General features: G+C 43.2%; 1 protein-coding gene and 1 pseudogene across 2 annotated transcripts; both read right to left on the minus strand.

Annotated features, from left to right (window-relative positions):
* On the minus strand, positions 4,269 to 8,770 carry Glrx-ps16 (glutaredoxin, pseudogene 16; annotated as a pseudogene). The gene is given in 3 exon segments (NR_175012.1): positions 4,269 to 5,635; positions 5,774 to 5,972; positions 8,609 to 8,770. The product of NR_175012.1 is annotated as a glutaredoxin, pseudogene 16 (transcript).
* Positions 8,771 to 12,041: 3,271 nt separating this feature from the next.
* Positions 12,042 to 17,702, minus strand: LOC102550211 (disks large homolog 5-like). Its single transcript, XM_087587188.1, has 5 exons — positions 17,498 to 17,702; positions 16,598 to 16,760; positions 15,267 to 15,398; positions 14,633 to 14,809; positions 12,042 to 12,649 (listed from the first exon to the last, which is right to left on the minus strand). The coding sequence occupies exons 1-5, from the start codon at positions 17,646 to 17,648 to the stop codon at positions 12,565 to 12,567; spliced, it is 708 nt and encodes a 235-aa protein (XP_087443314.1). The 5' UTR covers positions 17,649 to 17,702; the 3' UTR covers positions 12,042 to 12,564.
* Positions 17,703 to 18,817: the final 1,115 nt, after the last annotated feature.

The raw sequence follows: 18,817 nt of genomic DNA on the forward strand, positions 1-18,817 counted from the left end.
TTACTACAATAAATCACCCGCTTTTATGAAACTCATGAATTTGACTATAAATATTCTACTATGGGACAAAGGACAACTTTTAAAGTAGAAAGAGCTAACATGTTTAGAGAGATAATTTTAAAGAAAAAAAAGCTGAGGAAAAATGTCATGAGATAAAAAATTTAATAGTTACCTAAGCAGTGTAATGCGGTTGGCAGAGCGAATATTTGAACAGATTAGAGTGTCCAGGAACTGTGTTTATTGATTTAAGAACTGAGGTTACATACCTGCAGGAGAAGGGACTATCAGAGCAGATCTCAAGGAAATTCTGAATGTTCAAGTTAGTTTCCTATTGTTATAGGAAAACATAAAAATGCCAATGTGGGAAAGTGAAGGTTTTATTCACCGCATAAGTTACAGTTCATCATCAATGGAATCCAAGATAAGAACCCAAGGCAGGGGCTTGAAAGCAGAGAGGAACTCTGCTTACTCATCTGCTCAGCTACCTTTCTCTATGACCTCTGCTCACCTTACTAGGGCTGGTACCACCCACAGTGGGCTAAGTCCCCATACATCAACTGCCATCAAGAAAATGACAAAGACACAGCCTGCAAGCCATTCTGATGGCGTCAATTGCTTAAGAATGCATCATTTAGACAGCTACAATCAGCTATTACAGCAAGCTATAAAAGGAAAATACAAACCTTAGCCTACTCCAGATAAAAGTGACACTTCATGAATAGAATTTGAGGTCAAAAGTGAAGTTTTATGTGAGGATGAAATTAGAAGGAATTATTACAGAAATCACACTTTATTTAAAATAAAAAGTGACAACAAGCTGAAGCCACAAATAAAATGTTGGTAACTTTGACTTCTTGAAACCTCTTCTGGAGGCTGCAGGGTGGACGCAGGGCATGGTTGTTGGCTGGCACCACCATGGACCATCCAGTGTTTTGGTGAAGGATTTTCTATCAGAAGCCTTAGCCTTACTACAGAGGCTAGGTCCCCAATAAAAATCATGTCAGTCAATTGGATGACAGATTTTGCGCTCCAAAGAAATTGAGGAGTCCATTTAGTCATGATTTCAGGATGGCTCTAACTCATATCAGAGTCATAGATATTGCAAGCATCCAGAACACCACAAGACCCATTGTCTAACACCAGTATTCTCTGCTGTGCCCTCAGTCACCACGGTAATATCAGTGGTGAGCTCCACAGTATTATTTGTTCCAGTTTCCTGGTGGTGCTGCGCCCAAACCCTGTTTCTTTGACCCAGACAGAAGCTTCAAGTAAAATAGTAAATAATTTTGCCTTGAAAGCCATTGGGTAAATGGCTTATGCTCTAAGATCAAGAATTGACAAATGGGATCTCATAAAACTGCAAAGCTTCTGTAAGGCAAAGGACACTGTGGTTAGGACAAAACGGCAACCAACAGATTGGGAAAAGATCTTTACCAACCCTACAACAGATAGAGGCCTTATATCCAAAATATACAAAGAACTCAAGAAGTTAGACCGCAGGGAAACAAATAACCCTATTAAAAAATGGGGTTCAGAGCTAAACAAAGAATTCACAGCTGAGGAATGCCGAATGGCTGAGAAACACCTAAAGAAATGTTCAACATCTTTAGTCATAAGGGAAATGCAAATCAAAACAACCCTGAGATTTCACCTCACACCAGTGCGATTGGCTAAGATCAAAAACTCAGGTGACAGCAGATGCTGGCGAGGTTGTGGAGAAAGAGGAACACTCCTCCATTGTTGGTGGGATTGCAGACTGGTAAAACCATTCTGGAAATCAGTCTGGAGGTTCCTCAGAAAATTGGACATTGAACTGCCTGAGGATCCAGCTATACCTCTCTTGGGCATATACCCAAAAGATGCCTCAACATATAAAAGAGACACGTGCTCCACTATGTTCATCGCAGCCTTATTTATAATAGCCAGAAAATGGAAAGAACCCAGATGCCCTTCAACAGAGGAATGGATACAGAAAATGTGGTACATCTACACAATGGAATACTACTCAGCTATCAAAAACAACGAGTTTATGAAATTCGTAGGCAAATGGTTGGAACTGGAAAATATCATCCTGAGTGAACTAACCCAATCACAGAAAGACATACATGGTATGCACTCATTGATAAGTGGCTATTAGCCCAAATGCTTGAATTACCCTAGATCCCTTGAACAAACGAAACTCAAGACGGATGATCAAAATGTGAATGCTTCACTCCTTCTTTAAATGAGGAAAAAGAATACCCTTGGCAGGGAAGGGAGAGGCAAAGATTAAAACAGAGACTGAAGGAACACCCATTCAGAGCCTGTCCCACATTTGGCCCATACATATACAGCCACCCAATTGGACTAGATGGATGAAGCAAAGAAGTGCAGACCGACAGGAGCCGGATGTAGATCGCTCCTGAGAGACACAGCCAGAATACAGCAAATACAGAGGCGAATGCCAGCAGCAAACCACTGAACCGAGAATAGGTCCCCTATTGAAGGAATCAGAGAAAGAACTGGAAGAGCTTAAAGGGGCTCGAGACCCCAAAAGTACAACAATGCCAAGCAACCAGAGCTTCCAGGGACTAAGCCACTACCTAAAGACTATACATGGACTGACCCTGGACTCTGACCCCATAGGTAGCAATGAATATCCTAGTAAGAGCACCAGTGGAAGGGGAAGCCCTGGGTCCTGCTAAGACTGAACCCCCAGTGAACTAGTCTATGGGGGGAGGGCGGCAATGGTGGGAGGGTTGGGAGGGGAACACCCATAAGGAAGGGGAGGGGGGAGGGGGATGTTTGCCCGGACACCGGGAAAGGGAATAACACTCGAAATGTATATAAGAAATACTCAAGTTAATAAAGAAAGCATGCTGAATGAAAAAAAAAAAAAAAAAAAGAAAGCCATTGGGTAGCTTGTAGTTGTAGTTAACAATGAAGACCTCAAGCAATCTTCCCTCAGTCCTCCTGTTTTAGCAAGGTTTTTTTGTTGTTTTTTTTTTTTGTTTCGTTTTTTGGTTTTTTTTGGGGGTTTTTTTTGTTTTTTTTTTTTTTTTTTTTGCTTTTGCTTTTGCTTTTGCTTTTGCTTTTTGTTTTGTTTTGGTGGGTTTTTATTTTATTTTGTTTTTTTTATTTTTCTTTTTGTTCTATTCTTAGAATGCATGGAGTGATCAAGAAGTTGTCAGAAGAAGTTCAAGTACAAATTCAGATGCACAGAAAGACCCCAGTCTTTCTGGTAGGTCCACTGTGTTTGCTGCATTAGGGTTTTTTCCCTTTTGCCTTAAATGTTACCCCTTACCACTCTCTTAGAGCCTTTTATCCAGGTACAATTAGTAACATATCTATCATAATTATTTGAATTTCAATTATCCAATTCTAACTACTCTATCACCCACTCCAAACCGGAGACAGGCGTTGAGTTCTGTAGGGTGTGGTTTTGATGCTTAGATCAGGAATCTTCCTGTGAACACTGATTCTTGATAGTTCAATAATGATGCTATTGGCCAACCAGCTGGGTGGCATAGGCAGGTCTTCTAGTTTTTCTCCAGGCAGGCTAGTAGACACAAGGGAGGAGAAGGGATTTAATACTTCAGAGGGAGTAAGAACTACCAGCCATTTGATATCTAGGGTTGAGTGGCCATTGATGGCCTCCCAGACTGGGCTTGGTGCAGCAGGCAGGAGGTTATAAACACAATAAGCTGAGAGCAGATTTGGGGTGCTGAGCTATGACTAAAGGCACCTAAGCAACTGAGCTGAAGGCAGATTTAGAGGTGCTGAGCTGGGAGTAAAAAGGAGGGCATCCTATTTGGAGACTTAGAAGAACCTGGCCACTGAGCCATCTCATCAAAAGTATCTTAATGTATGTGTCTTTTATGTGCAATCCAAAGAGACCTGGGCAGGCTTGATAGCTTGGTCTGCCTAGAGCTTAAAGTGAGGCAGTACAAACAGCACTCTACAGAGTCCTATGTGAGCACTCCATGGGCATTAAGGAGCGAATCCAAAGTCACCTTGACTAAGAGAGTTAGAGCTGACCCAGATGTAGCTTTTGATTATAACCATCCCTTCCTTTTGATCTTTTAGTGTTCCATTTATTCAAGAATATTAGTGAGGAGGAGAATATGACTCTAAAGGCTATTCTTGGTTGTTAAATTGTCTTCATCAAACCACATTACCAAACCACAAAAGTAGAGGGGAAATCTGTGAGGGATTTCTGCTTAATATAAAGTCAAATTAACTTCTAATCTGGATATTTGAGGTAGGAAGTCACACCTTTAACCGAGAACTTTAATCCTCATATTTTATTTTACTTTTTTAGTCATCTACAGATACATCATTATTAGGAATGTGTCCTTGTCACTGGAGACCAGAGAAGAGACCTACAGTTCCATGATAATTAAATGTCATAACAAGACATCAAAGCAAAATGTCAAAGTGCGAATGGAAGAAATTATTTAGGACAGTGTTTTGCAAACAAGTTTTTATACAGATATTCTTGGAAGGAGAGCTGTGCAATTTTGCATTTCATATTTGACTTTGCTAGTACTCTGACTAGGATCAACATAAAACTTCTTCAGATTTTCTTAATCTCCTTTACGAACAGAGGGGAATGTTCCATTTGCTCTGTGGTCTATATTAGTATGGCTACAGTGAGGACCAAGTATGCTAAAGCTCTTCATCTGATTTTTCAAACAGCGTCCTCATACAAGTGTGCACTTCTGTGGGTTGTGGGAGGGCAAGGTTGAGAACACTGGCTGAGAGCTGTGAATGCAGAAGTGGGATGGTGCCTGCAGGAGGGAGGGAAAGGCCTGAGTGTGACTCATAAACAAATTCACATTATCCATTGATTTAATAACCATTCAGGAAGTGGACTTCTGCAAAATGACTTCAGCTGACCAGCATGGCAGGAAACCAGAAACACATCCAATGGGGATTTAGATCAACAGGATGGGAAACATGGGCTTAGAGGCAGAGACATATCAGCACATGAAGAGTGGAAAATCAAGCCAGTGTTGTCTGTTAAGCTTCTCAGCCCCATGGTTAGAGGCAAATAGCAACAGGGTTTAGCACTGAGGAAAAGAAGAATAAAAGCCAATTTGTTGAAAAGCCCAGTCACCAGAAAATACTGACATCCTCTGTGATGCACATCAACTCTCAGGGGCATTGGCCGTCGGAATATCAGGATGATGGCTCTCGGCATGGGCTCTGCCTGCACCCCTTTCCTAACTGCAGAGCTCCAATCTCCTTCAGTCAGGTCATCAGCTCACCTTGCTGTGTCATGGATATTAGATCACTGTGTCTGCCTATGCAGTCTTTCTTTACCTATGAAGACCTGAGGAACTGTTCTCCATCCAGTGAGCTGTTGTAAATAATCTTGAATCGCATTGGTGATGTTAGTGACTGTGATGTTCACAGATTCCAGAAGACCAGGTTTGAAAGGCAGTTGACTGAGGATTTCTTGGGTCTTTCTGCAATAGGGGCAGGTGGGCTTGATGAACACGACCACCTTTCGAGACGGGAACTTGCAGTTCACAAACCACTGAGCCACGCTGACAGGCTGCAGCTTTCCAGGAAGGAACATTCGGTTGAAGGTTCTGGTCCCATGTCAAATGGAATTGGAAAACCTGATGTCGTTGCTTCTGTGGACCAAGACCTGGAAAAGACAACTACATAAAAATCTGAGGACAAGTTGTGAGAGCTTTGTTCTTTCCTTTAATCATGTAGGTCCTAGGGAAGGAGCTCAGGTGTAGGGAGTTGGCAACAATTACCTTTATTTTTTCAGCCATCTCACCTGCTGAATACCTCATTCATGAAACTGAAGAAACTGTATCCATCCTGGTATTCTGTGTATATATCTATGTATCATTCGTGTAGAGTGGATACTTTTGTCTGTTGGTTGGAAAGCACCAGTCTGGAGGGCTCATAGTTGGTCTCAGAAGTCCATTCCATGAGCTGCTTTACAAGAATCATTCACTGATCTGGAAGAAACTCTTTTTATAGGCAGTGAGATCTTCTGGAACAATATCAACCATCCTTCTCCCTTCCCAGTTTTGAACTGAATCATTCTCCACCAAACGCCTGTGGTCTCTGCTGCAGGCTGCATCCCCCAGACTGTCTGAAGCTTGCTCATACCAGTGCATTTATGGGACGGCAACATGATTTCCTCACCACTTCACCCCCAGGGAAGTTTTTCAATTCTTTATTTCATCTAATGGGTCTAATCTACATCGTCACCCAGGATGAGATGGGGGAGTTCTGCTCCAACCCTTACAGTAAGAGATGCTGAGATATGATGCTGTATCCACTAATGCCCTCCATGGACGCCTGGCAGTTTAGACAATAATCATGGCTATCCAATATATGTGTTCCTACTGGTCTCTGGAAAGAGAGAGTGAGAAAATATGCCTTGTCCATATGAAGCCAGAAAAGAATTTGTGGATCTAGAAGACAAGGTAGGAAGGACTGCCTGTAAATCCCAGTGACTGAGAAAGCAGCCTGGAGCCAGTTGTGTTATTGAGACTTCAGACAGCTTGGCCTTTACACATGTGACACAGCAGACTTCCATGAGCAAATCCTTAGCCTGGAAGATGTAGTTATGGTAGCCCAGAAAAACAAACACAGAACTGTCCCCTTTGTCTGCCTCTTACTACTTAGACCTCCCACGTCACAGGAAGCTGAATGGTCTTCCACATACTCTGAGACGCAGCTCACAAGGGACAGCACCTGTCTTCAACAGAGCTTCATCTGAGCCTGCCCTTGGCCTGTGGTGGATGTGCAGGAAGTGAGCTGACAGGTGAAACCTTGCCTAGCTGGGTCTCAAAGTGCAGCTTGAGACTCACCCACTGTGATTGTCAACACTTCCATGTCTCCATTGGGAGGGCAGTGTCACAATGTCCCCCTACTGTCTTCTTACTCCATTCACATGCTTCGTGTGACACAAGCTCATTCACAGTTCCACAGGAGGCAGCATAGCTTCAGAGCCCTCATGTTTGGCCACAGAAGCCAAGAGAGCAAGGTCACAGTTCACAGTGACAATGTAGCTATGCCAGGGCCTTTCCTCCAGGTTTTACTTTCAAGTATATCCTTTTATTGCAGTTTACGCTACTCTTTCTAGAAGGCCACGTTGCGGGAGAGCATTTGGATTTTATCCCATCCACAGTTTACAGATTACTCACATAGACTCCTAGAGGATTTCAGTGGCAAGGTTTCCCTAAAGTTGTATGCAAACTAACCATACACACATACACACACACACACACACACACACACACACACACACACACACACACACACACGGTGGAAGGATAATAGAGACTTGCATGTGGAAGTAAAGTTAGGACAGTGGATCTAGAAGGTAAGATGTGAAGTGTTGTGCTAAAGTCTAAGACCCTAGGATGGAGGCTGGGAAACAATTGGGAGTGGGGCTTTCCCACAACTTGGCCACATGAACAATGAAGTATGAGACAACAGACCTGCATGGTCAAAGCCAAAGCCCAGGAATGCACACAGTCTATTGAATGTGATTGCAGCTCATCTCTCTGATCTGTATAGGAACAGTTCAGGTGTTTCCCCCCACACACTGACATAGAGCAGCTGAGGGCCAGGCCCTCTCCTGCATACTTCATTACAGGCCACCCTGAAGGATATTTAAGAACGGACCTGACAGGTGATCTTTTGACCTAGTTTAATATGTAGATGAGGCTGAGAATGTCAACATCCCCAGAGCTCTGTTGAGCAGCGGGTGCTGATTTCATCTTGCTCCCTTAGTAATACTTCAGAAAACCGAGGTGATAGCCTCCTCAGGCATATTCACAGCTGCACAGGATGTAACTTGGCTTCAGAACACCATGGCCTGTAATTACAGAAGCCAGGATGAAAACTACAGACTCCATCGGCACTCAGTTGCTATGGAGATGCCCAGAATCATGGATAGATCTCTCTAGACTCCACAACTGTAGATAGAGATGCCTTGTAGGGGTAGAACATGGTCATTTAGTTCCCCACTTACTGCTCAGGACACCTAGAGAAGTCAGGAAGGAGCCAGTCCCGGTTCTGGTTCACTGACTAACAGTTCTTCACTGCACTAGAAAGCTGCATGACACTCACACATGTTGACTCAGAAATCTAAGAGGACCACTGTCAGGGAATGGTGGTCAGAATAACTCTAGTGGAAAGCCTGAGATGATGAGGTCTCATCTAAAAGTTCTTCTCTCTCCCAGATATTAGTGTCAGACACAAACTGAACCAATCCAAAGGGGGAACACTCAGCCCTGAGCCGAGGATACCACACTAGTCTCTCCCTTCTTCCTGAGGACCTTTGTCTTCTAAGCAAAAAAGGAGTAAAAACCATAATCTCTCAGGAAAACAGTGGCCCTTCCCAACAACTGGCTTCTGAAATAGAGAAATTAATGATGTAAAGTCTCTGACTTCCAGGAACCATGGAAGTTCAGCTGCTTCTTATAGGCTCCCAGCTCTGGATTTCCATACCTGGAAGGCTCAGCTCAAGGCTCTCTCCTCAAGGAACCTTTTCACCCTTTGCCCAGGGCTCACAGAGCTTTCCCAAGGACCATTTATTTCTTCCTTTTTTACAAGACAGAAGTCCAGCTTCCTTCTCCCTAACTCTCACCTCTTCATGCTCTTTGCTCTTTCTCCCAGACAGCCTCCTTAGCCTGGACAACAGGTTGATTAGTGAAATCTGGAGGCATTGAAGATTAGACAGGCAGTTGGTGCCACCACAACACTTGTGACCTCACAGAAGACGCTACAGCTCTCCTGGATACAAGAGATTGTTCAGGGAAGGGTCTGCTGCTGATGTCACTGGGAATTGCCATGGCCTACCTGCTAACCAGCTTTCCTTACAGTGACCAGATTCTGAGGAGCATTTCCAGGAGGCTCTCCAGTGACACAATGGAACGCTTTCCATATCTCCTCCCTCTAAAGCTAGAGATTTCTCTTTGCTTTGTTAGTAGTTACATGCTCTGAAAGGGCAGATTGCGTCAGGGGCTTGGCATGGGAAGAAAAGTTCAAGGGACATAAGGGACATGGGGAGGAAGATTCTTCTGAATAATAATTTTATTCCCAGATCCAATCCTGTGACATACATTCCAATTCCCCACGTTTTCCCAGTTTCCCAAAGGCCAGTATTTCCCTCCAGACCTTTAATTTATTGGATATTGGATTTCATTTTCTTATTGTGCATTCCTTCAAACGGGGCTTTCTTTATATGTATTCATGGATGTGTACTCACAAAGTCTCTGTTTTGCAATTCCTCTGTTGCAATGATCTTGGTAACATAGTGAACCCAGTTACACAGTGAATATAAAAGTGTAAATGTTGTGCACCTACTTCACATGACAAACGTCCAAATACTTTCTCCAAGAAATAACCAGATATCAGTGAGCAAAGGACAACATGGACAGAGATTGGTCTTCTGCAATTCCATTAGACGTCACTTCTCTAGTGTCCACCTTCCTGAGCTCCCAGGGCCAGGCCTGAGGGTGTTAGAGTTTGGACCATGATCCTGTATTCATGCCAAACATAAGATTCAGGAGGTTGGGCAGGGAGTGGAAGGGCTTGAGGTCAGGTGAAAGCTCAACTTTAATAGGTCCAGAAGTTCTGGAGGGAGTCTATTTGGCATTGTCATCTGTGGCTTCTACGTTCTTGACCTAGTTGTGCGGAATCCATGTTAAAATTCCACCTAACCTCATAACTAAAAGAGTGTAAAACATCGCCACGTAGGTCCTTTGCAAATTGTTTTCATTGTCCTTTTCGATGCCCACTTGGCTCATGCAGTTTCACTACCACCAGGTCCAAATTAGGGGATATTGTTGATAGATTTAGAGGTTCACTGGGTCTCTCTGATAGTCAAAGTAATAGACTTTATGGAGAACTGGAAGGACAGGATTTCAAGAATAAAATAGTTGAAGAATTCTGCCAACTGCTGATCTCTAAGACTTAGAAGCAAGGGGGGGTGTATTCTAAACATAATATTATATGGTTCAATCCCTCCTTGTATGGAGTACAGCAGGCCCAAAATAAGAAAAGAGGCTATCCACCCTTCCTGGACTCTAATGGGAGTTTTCATAGTGTTTCCTTCAATGTCTTGTTCATTATTTCCGCCTGCCCAGAATTCTGCACAACAAAGACTCCAAACTATGCATAAATCTTTGACTATTATTCAGAGGCTTTGGCTGTGAAAGCTGGGCTATTCTATGACAGCATTCCTAGTAAGTGACAAAATTAGGGGAAAGTTTCTAGCAGAGCTTTCTAGTTGCTCTATGATCAGTTTCAGTCAGATGTAGTGAGCTTCTACTCACCCAGACAAGGTATCAATAAAAACAAGCAGGTACTTTTACCTTACTCTAGGAGGCCGTGTGTCAGTTAATTCAGGTTCCCATAATTTATCATAGTATTGGCTACCAGTATGCAATCCTTTCAGGGTAAATGATCTCTATTTTTTATTTACATAGGTGTAAATGTGACATCTGGCTTTGACATCTCCTTCTACACTGTCCAGTGTATTAGGTATATCATACCTTGGTGTTGGCAACTGAGTGAGTTCTGTGGACCCAAGACATGTAGTCTGGTAAAGCTGAGTTACCAGAAACCTGCCAATTCTTTCTGAAAGAATGACCTTTCCCTCCGGTGTTCACCACCAACCTCTGGCCTCAAGCTATCCATTTGATTCTTTTGCATCCTCACCTCTTGTTTATACTCGAAATACACAAGATCTAAGGCACAGACCACATGAAACTCAAGAAGGATGACCAAAATGTGGATGCTTCACTCCTTCTTTAAAGGGGGAACAAAAATATCCATAGGAGGGGATAGGGAGGCAAACTTTAGAGCAGAGAATGAAGGAACGGCCATTCAGAGCCTGCCCCACACGTGAGATATATATATTTATATGTATATATATCTCCACCAAAACTAGATAAAATGGATGAACATAAAAAGTGCATGCTGACATGAACCGGATACAGATCTCTCCTGAAAGACACAGCCAAAGCATGTCAAATACAGAGTCAAATGCCAGCAGTGAACCACTGAACTGAGAACAGGACACCCTTTGGAGGAATTAGGGAAAGGACTGAAAGAGCTGAAGGGCCTTGCAACCCCATAAGAACCAACCAGAGCTTCCAGGGACCAAACCACTACCCGAAGACTACACATGGACTGACCCTGCGTAGGTAGCAGTAAATAGCATTGTTGGGGCAACAGTGGAACGGGAAGCCCTTGGTACTACCAAGGTTGAACCCCCAGTGTAGGGAATTTTGGAGAGGGCAGTAATGGCGGTTGGATGGGGAGGGGAACACCCATATAGAACAGGAAGGGGAGGGGTTAGGGGGCTGATGGACAGGAAACCAGGAAAAGGAATAACATTTGAAATGTAAACAAGAAATGCCCAATTTAATAAAAATGGGAGAAAAAAAGAATAACAACAAACTAACCAACAAAAACAATAAAGAAAATATTCCACCGCCAGTGCAGGGGAATATGGGTGGACAATAAGGGGGATGTATAGGGGGAATACCCATATGGGGAAGGGATAGGGAAGGGAATGGGGGCTTAAGGACAGGAAACCAGGAGGGGGAATGACATTTGAAATGGAAGTAAAGAAATATATCTAATAAAAAATTTTAAAAATATCGTTCCTCCAAAATTGCTGGAATTCAATAATATGTAGTCATAATCGATGCTATATTTCAAGGAATGCAGATGCATAGAGCTCTGTGTGTCTTGATCTCTTTTTATATTCCCATACTGAATGGTTTTATTTCCTCTAATGTATTAGAGAAATACGTCCGTGTTTCTCCTTTGATGTCATTATAAAGGAAGCTAAATTTGTGAGCACAGGGATGAAGCAAGGATATTTTTCATCATGAAGGGGGTTCCTCAGACATGACACACTCTCTACATCAAGAGCACAGTTTCCTGTGCAGCTCTGGCTGGCTGTGAACTGATGATGAAGCCTACGCTGCATGAGACTTGCAGAAAACCACTGTTGCCTTACACTTGTGCTGTTACAGGAGGAAGAACCACACATGACTCAGGACGGTCTTGTGAGTGAAGGGTTAAAGGTCACATTTTTATTTATAGATAAACATTAATTTATTCAAGAACATTTTAAATTGGGGAGTCAATAAGTTCAATTATTATAGCCTTAGGAATATTAATTCATTAATTAATATTAATTAAATACACTAAAGTTAACAAATGAATAACAAAACTTCAAACTTAAACAAATAAAAACAAATGCATAAAACAACCAAACTTCAAAGTAAAAACCAAATAGAACAAGTAAATTAGTCAGCATTCAATTCCTGCTGATTTTTCAACATGTAACTCCAGCCTGTTGCTGGCCTTGCAAACACAGCAGAACGGCAGGTAAGATGGTAAAAATTCCTTCAAGAGGAATGTTGACCTGCCTCATTCGGGGTGGTTGGTTGTTGATGGACAAGTCGTCAAAAGGTTAAACGTGAGGCGTGTTCCATGCCACATCTCAAGGTCTTTCAAATTCAGCCCAAGATTGGAACGGTGACAAGGACTGAGATGCGGGAGGTGTTGTCAATCTTTGCACCCTCAGTGCTCCTGGTGGACAGGTCTGTCTCTGAGAGCTGTAGTCCTGGTCTGGGCCATGGGCAAGCGTCTGCTGGAGTGTTCAGACCTAGGGGTGGAAAAGGCCTGGTGAGGACCTGCCATGTCACTTCTCCCATACGTAGCGCACAATTCAGCAGGATAATCCAGGATGATCTTTCATCTGAGGTCATTTTCTCATGCCCAAGACAGAAGGGTAAGGGATCCCACAGGCCTGCATATTTTCCCAGCTTTTAAAACTGCTAAAAATTGAACAGTGAACAGCAGATAGTTCCAATCATCCATATATATTATAATGAATAACAATCGTTAAGAGTGCCACAACCCAACACAGGCTGAGTGCTGTGGACTATTTTCAGCCTAAGTTTCTGTCTGAGGCAAAGATGTGATTCCACCTCAGCATAACTCCTGGACATCTTCTGCCTGCAGATTCAACTCTAAGCAAATTAATCTCTAAATTAACAAATTCCAGACCAAACTCCAAAGCCAATGTATATTCAACCAAGTTTAGGCGATTCTGGAAAGAAAGTGGTGGCAGGTAACGATTAACATAACCAGGATGTTGAGAAGACACAACAAGCACGTGACCTTCCAGTGTTACTGTACAGCGAGAGCAAAGGAGGCAGAAGAGCCCTGAGTCAGCAGTTTCCACACTCAGGTACATGGATTTCACACAGCAGACTCTCCTCACATCCCTGTACCCCATTCCTGAGATTTCTCCAAGTAATGTCAATGTTGATGAATAGTTTTCCCACTGTAATAATTTCAATAGTAATCAAAACCCCATTAAGAACAGTTTAAAAATAATTGCAAAAATTATGTTTACTCTTCTCTCTCTCTCTCTCTCTCTATATATATATATATATATATATATACACATATATATACATATATACATATATATACTTTTACATGTTTCTATATATGTACATATAGACTAATAAAATATATATAAATATATTCGTCTGTGCTCAGAAACTTGATGAGTTCTAACACACACACACACATTCACAAACACACACATATACACACACTTCTATATATAAGCACCCATACCGCAAACACTTAAAACAAGCAACTCCCAATGTACAGTATGCACCATAGCCATAAACATGCTAACACATCTGTTCCCACAGACACAAACACACAAAAAAACACATACACACACACACACACCACCCACACACACACCCAGAGTCAGAGAGGCAGAGAAGGAGAGAGAGAGAGAGAGAGAGAGAGAGAGAGAGAGAGAGAGAGAGAGAGAGAGAGAGAGAACAGAAATCATAAGTAAGAAGCAGAAAAGAATGAGGAGGCCATCCTTCTGGAAGCACAGTTGTTGAATACAGATTAGGCAAAGGAAATGTAGACACTGCTATCCATCCCTTATAGAGTAAACCTGTACAGGGAATGCACTTCTTGGGCACATGAGGTTGAGAGAGTTGGAGAAAAATTTCCCTCTAACCCTCACATATCTCACACAAACCCTCACCCTGAGAGAAGTCTTTCTTACATCCCTGTTCATCCAGTCAGCTCCAGGACAGAAGCCACAGGAAAGAACACTAAAACACTGACATAGAACAGGACTGACACACTGCTTCTCAAGCTCAGTCACTATGAACCACCATTTGGAAAGGCAGAAGAGACCATTTTCAATGTACGGGGAAAAGGAGAGAAAGTCCACAAGCCCCATCATGATTGACAATGAGAGCCATTCTTTTAGCAATTGAACTGAACTGTAATCAGTTCTGTGCACTACAAAGACGGCTACCACATGGCATCCCTCTAGCATAATGGCATGTAAGTGTGCAATGTGTGATCAACAGATCCCCTTAAGGAAATGCATTTTCTAGTTGAGCAGGAGGATATTGTTGTCAATCCTCCAGTTTCTTGCATGAAGCTAGAATCACAGAAAGTTTTGTAAATGGTCACAGAAATGAACAACTGGATGAGTCCTAGGAGAGTGTCTGGATAAGTTGGAGAAGGTTAAATTGGTTTGACTTGGTTGATGGTTAGATATCAGGAAAACCTGCCCTGGATGCTTCATTCATCCTACCTTAGGCTGCTTGGTACACGGATTTTCATACTGGCTTCCCCACAGAACCTTGTTGTTTCCTTAATGGACTCTTCCAGTGCAATCTGATCCCATAGAAGCTCCCTGTTCTCATTCCGTGCTCTCTGGGCATTGTTTTTCAGCTCCAAAAACCCAGTTAGGAGGGGATAGAAGCTGTGGCTGAGACACAAAGAAAAAATGGTGAATCCCAGCCAGTCTCCAACTTCCTCCCACTTCTCCAAGTCCATAACTCCTTCTAGGGTCCTGATCAGAAGAGAGCCCCAGATTATAGTCCACGTCCACAGTAGCCCTGGAATATAACCTAGAGACAGGTCAAATGGAGAAAAGAGCAACATTCCAGAAGACTCAGGGCACTTCTCAAAAACCTGACACCATTGATTCAAGTTTTTCCCAGAAGAGGACTTAATTGTTATGTGGGCTTATATGTCCATTTTATTAGAATGTCCCTTGGAGGCCAATCTTTCTGTGTCCTGTATGTCCTAGAGCCTTCCTTACAGACAGGCTTCCTGGTATGCTTCAAACACTATAAAGCCTGATCCTCACTTTACTTCAAAGATAAGAATGGGCTGACACATGCTGTGCCTAGTGCTGGGTCACAACCTTGTAAGTTACTCACCAGTACCAGTCATTTTCCAGTGTAAGGTTTTTACATTTGACCAAAGCTCTATTGATCTGCTCGCTCATTTTCTTCATGTCGGTCATCACTTCCTCGTGCTGCCTCATGAGCATCTCGGACTCAAAGTTGTTCCTGTGGTAGGGCATGGTCCAAGGACAAATAACATTATGAATGAAGGATTCAAGAATTACATGAATTCAGACTGAATCCTGAACTACCCCAGCCTCGGACATGCCACGCCCTTGCTGGTTGGTACTGGGTCCATTTGATATTTATTAAGTTTATTATTATGGACACAGAGACAGCAGTGCCAGCAAACAAAAGGAGGGAGTTGATTTCCTTGGGATCCCTGATGGGGTTTGAAGAAATAGACTAGCTTGAAAAGAACATTCGCGGACCCTGTGCCACGATCCAGGCTCCAAATTTTACACATGAAGACTATTCTCCTCTTCTTAGGTAACAATTCTCAATCATAGAATCTATTGCTACATGAAAACCCAAAGGAACATGAACAGTATTTACAGGGAAAAGAATTTATAGCACACAGCAGTAGATTCCCATGTGCGTCCACCTGAGCAGATGTGAAATGTTCTACTGCTCACAGTGAGCCTCTCAGCCGCATCATTATCATGCCATGGAAATTGACACAGGATAATTCTCAGGCCAAATCAGAACATAGAATACCCAGATCTTAAGTGATACACACAAACACTCTCACACATGCATAAACACACAAACTCACATAAAACTCTCTTCTCTCTCTCAAACTCACATAAAACTCTCTTCTCTCTCTCTGTCTCTCTCTCTCTGTCTCTGTCTCTCTCTCTCTCTGTGTCTCTCAAATACAATTAGAATGCCAAATAAATACAAGGATGTGGAATTATATGAAAATACAATGAATAAAATCAGAGAAAACCAATGATACCCTGTGGTCAGTCCAGTCACACACTGTGAGGCAGCAAGAGGGATTAGGCCCCTCCAGCTCTTCACAGGACCTATTGAACCCAAAGCACCTCCACGTCAATTACAACAATGATTGGTCATAATCAGAGCACCTAGAAATTCCCACAACCCAACAACTGTCCAGGCTACTTAAACCACACACTGAGAGCTCACACACTACTACCCTCATTCGCAGACTGTAATTCAGGCCACAGGCTATGATTTACGTTTGTAGGAATCAAAACAGCCTGTGCCACCATCTCATTCCCATCTGATCTCCACATTCTGATGCAATCAGGAAAGTGATTTTGACCATGAGCCCACCCTGGAGTTGTAGCCTACTGTGATGTGAGGAAATGTGGATTTAACAGAACTTGCATTGTGACTACCTGTCATTTAAATTCTTTCCTGGGTAATCAGCCAGGATTCTCCTGAGTTCATCTCTCTCCTTCTGCATCTTGTGGAGATCAGTTTTGAGGTTCTCCAAACGCTTCATTCTCTCCTCTTCAACAGGTGTCCTGGAGGTTTGGGATGATGCCTTCTGATCAAACTCTGTAGGTGGATAAACACCAGTGAACAGGCATATATGTGGACATAGTGTCAAGAAAAACTATGCTTACTCTAAAACAGAAGTCTGAGGATGAACAGTTCTACAGATACAGTGAATCCCTGACAGAACAAGAAAGCTATCTTTAAGCTGAACTCAGCTAGGTCCCTGTTCCCCACCATCATAGCCATATGATGACATATGCCATCATAGATATAGACCACACCTCCTAAAGCCATTCTTCTGCCACTGAAATTCTAAAGCTGGCCTAAACAAGAAGAATTGGAGGACCTTCTCAGCTAATGTCTGATGTGAGCCAGGTAAGTCCGTGAGTCCAAACTGCTTAACATCTTGAATCCCTAGTCATGTGTGTTTAAGTACAAAGTAACTGAGATCTTGATATATGACCAGGAGAGTATCCCTCTTGGCATCAATGACCCACGTAGTCTACAGGACACAGCTGAGAGGAAGTGCTTCCACAGCCTATCCTGAGAGAGACACTTTGTTATTCTTATACAGGCTCATCCTGGTATTCTTTGACACATGATATTAAAGATATCCAAGGAAAGCCCCTTGACATATAACATTTCTTCGTTCTCTGTCAAACTAATGATCAGAAATTGTTGAGTCTGGGTCAGCCATTTAGGAAGACTGAGGCTCTAAATCATACGTCATACTCCTGGAAGGACCAGCTCAAGCCAACCTCCTCCAGGAAGCTCCCCTTGCCCTGCCCAGTACTCACTTGACCTCCTCCAGGACCTTTCCATTCGTCTTGTTCTCCAACGTGATAGAAGGCTGGCCTCCCTCTGCCTTGGTCTGGTCTCTGCATGGATATGATTGTCCCTCTGAAAGAGACTGAGGATCCTGGAGAACATGCCTCCTCGGGAACCCATTAGGAAATGAAGGGAAATGGCTCAGGCAGTTGGTGTCACCACAACACTGCTGACATCACAGAACATTCTAGTGTTTCCTGGATACAAGAGAATTTCCAGGGAAGACACTACCGGTGATGTTACTGGGAAATGCCATAGCTTACTTTCTAACTACCTCTACCCAGACTGACCAGGTTCTGCAGTGGCTTTTCCAGAGACTCACTTTTGAGTCAGGGAACACCCATTCGCACACTCTCCTTCCACAACTTCAGAGTTCTCACTACTTCATTACAACTCAGTTGCTGAGGAGAGGGAGAGTTGGTTAAAGCCTTGATATGGATAGAACATCTTTGTTAACAGCAGAAAATCTAAAGACCCTTGGTGAGGGAGATTCTTCTCCCTGAAATGTATAAACCCAGGATCCAGGCATGTGACATATAGTCCAATTCCCAGAGTTTTTACTGTTCCCAGGAGGCCAATATTTTTTCCTACACCTTTAAATGTATGCAAGTTGGAGTATGTTGTTTCATGGGTGCGCCTTGGGAGGGGGCATGGTTTCAATATATTCACCCATGTTTTTTCCTGAAATCTCTGTCTTACAATCCCATTTTGTGCAACGAAAACTCCCTTTTCGGGGAACATAGGTGCTCAGGTATAGGGCAAACATCAAATTGTAAACTTTCTGTCCATTCTTAAAAATTAAAATCCCCAAAAGTGAGGCAAGTGAGAGCCATGGAGGGGCAGAATGCAGAGGTGCTGCTGGCCAAGGAAGAGCAAGAGGAAGCAGAGAAGCTGTAGCACATCATGGTGCACAGGGAGCTAGAACTGGAGTTCGACCTGGGCAACCTGCTGGCTTCTGACAGCAACCTCTCGATGGTGCTGTGCCAGGCCAGGGCGTTGCTGGAGGCCGAGCTGCGTGCCCTGGAGTGGGAAAACCCAGAACATCTCATCAACCAGCTGTGGAAGCTGCTGACCAAGGCATGGAGGAGGCGGTGGTAGTGTGCTTGCAGGAGCCTGACACAGGCCTTCCCCGCAGGAAGCCACTGCCTGGCCAAGGGCTCTCACTTGCTGGTAGCAGTTGTTGAGTTTTAAGGGCATCCATCCCAAAAAGAGGACCAACCTCATGTGGGAGGAGGTGAATGGCCAGTAGTAATCCCCTTGTGGCTACAAGCCCTCCCTGGATGACACTG

This window comes from Rattus norvegicus, chromosome 15 (genome assembly GCF_021556685.1).
Source record: "Rattus norvegicus strain SHRSP/BbbUtx chromosome 15, alternate assembly SHRSP_T2T, whole genome shotgun sequence".
In the NCBI taxonomy this organism is placed as follows: domain Eukaryota; kingdom Metazoa; phylum Chordata; class Mammalia; order Rodentia; family Muridae; genus Rattus; species Rattus norvegicus.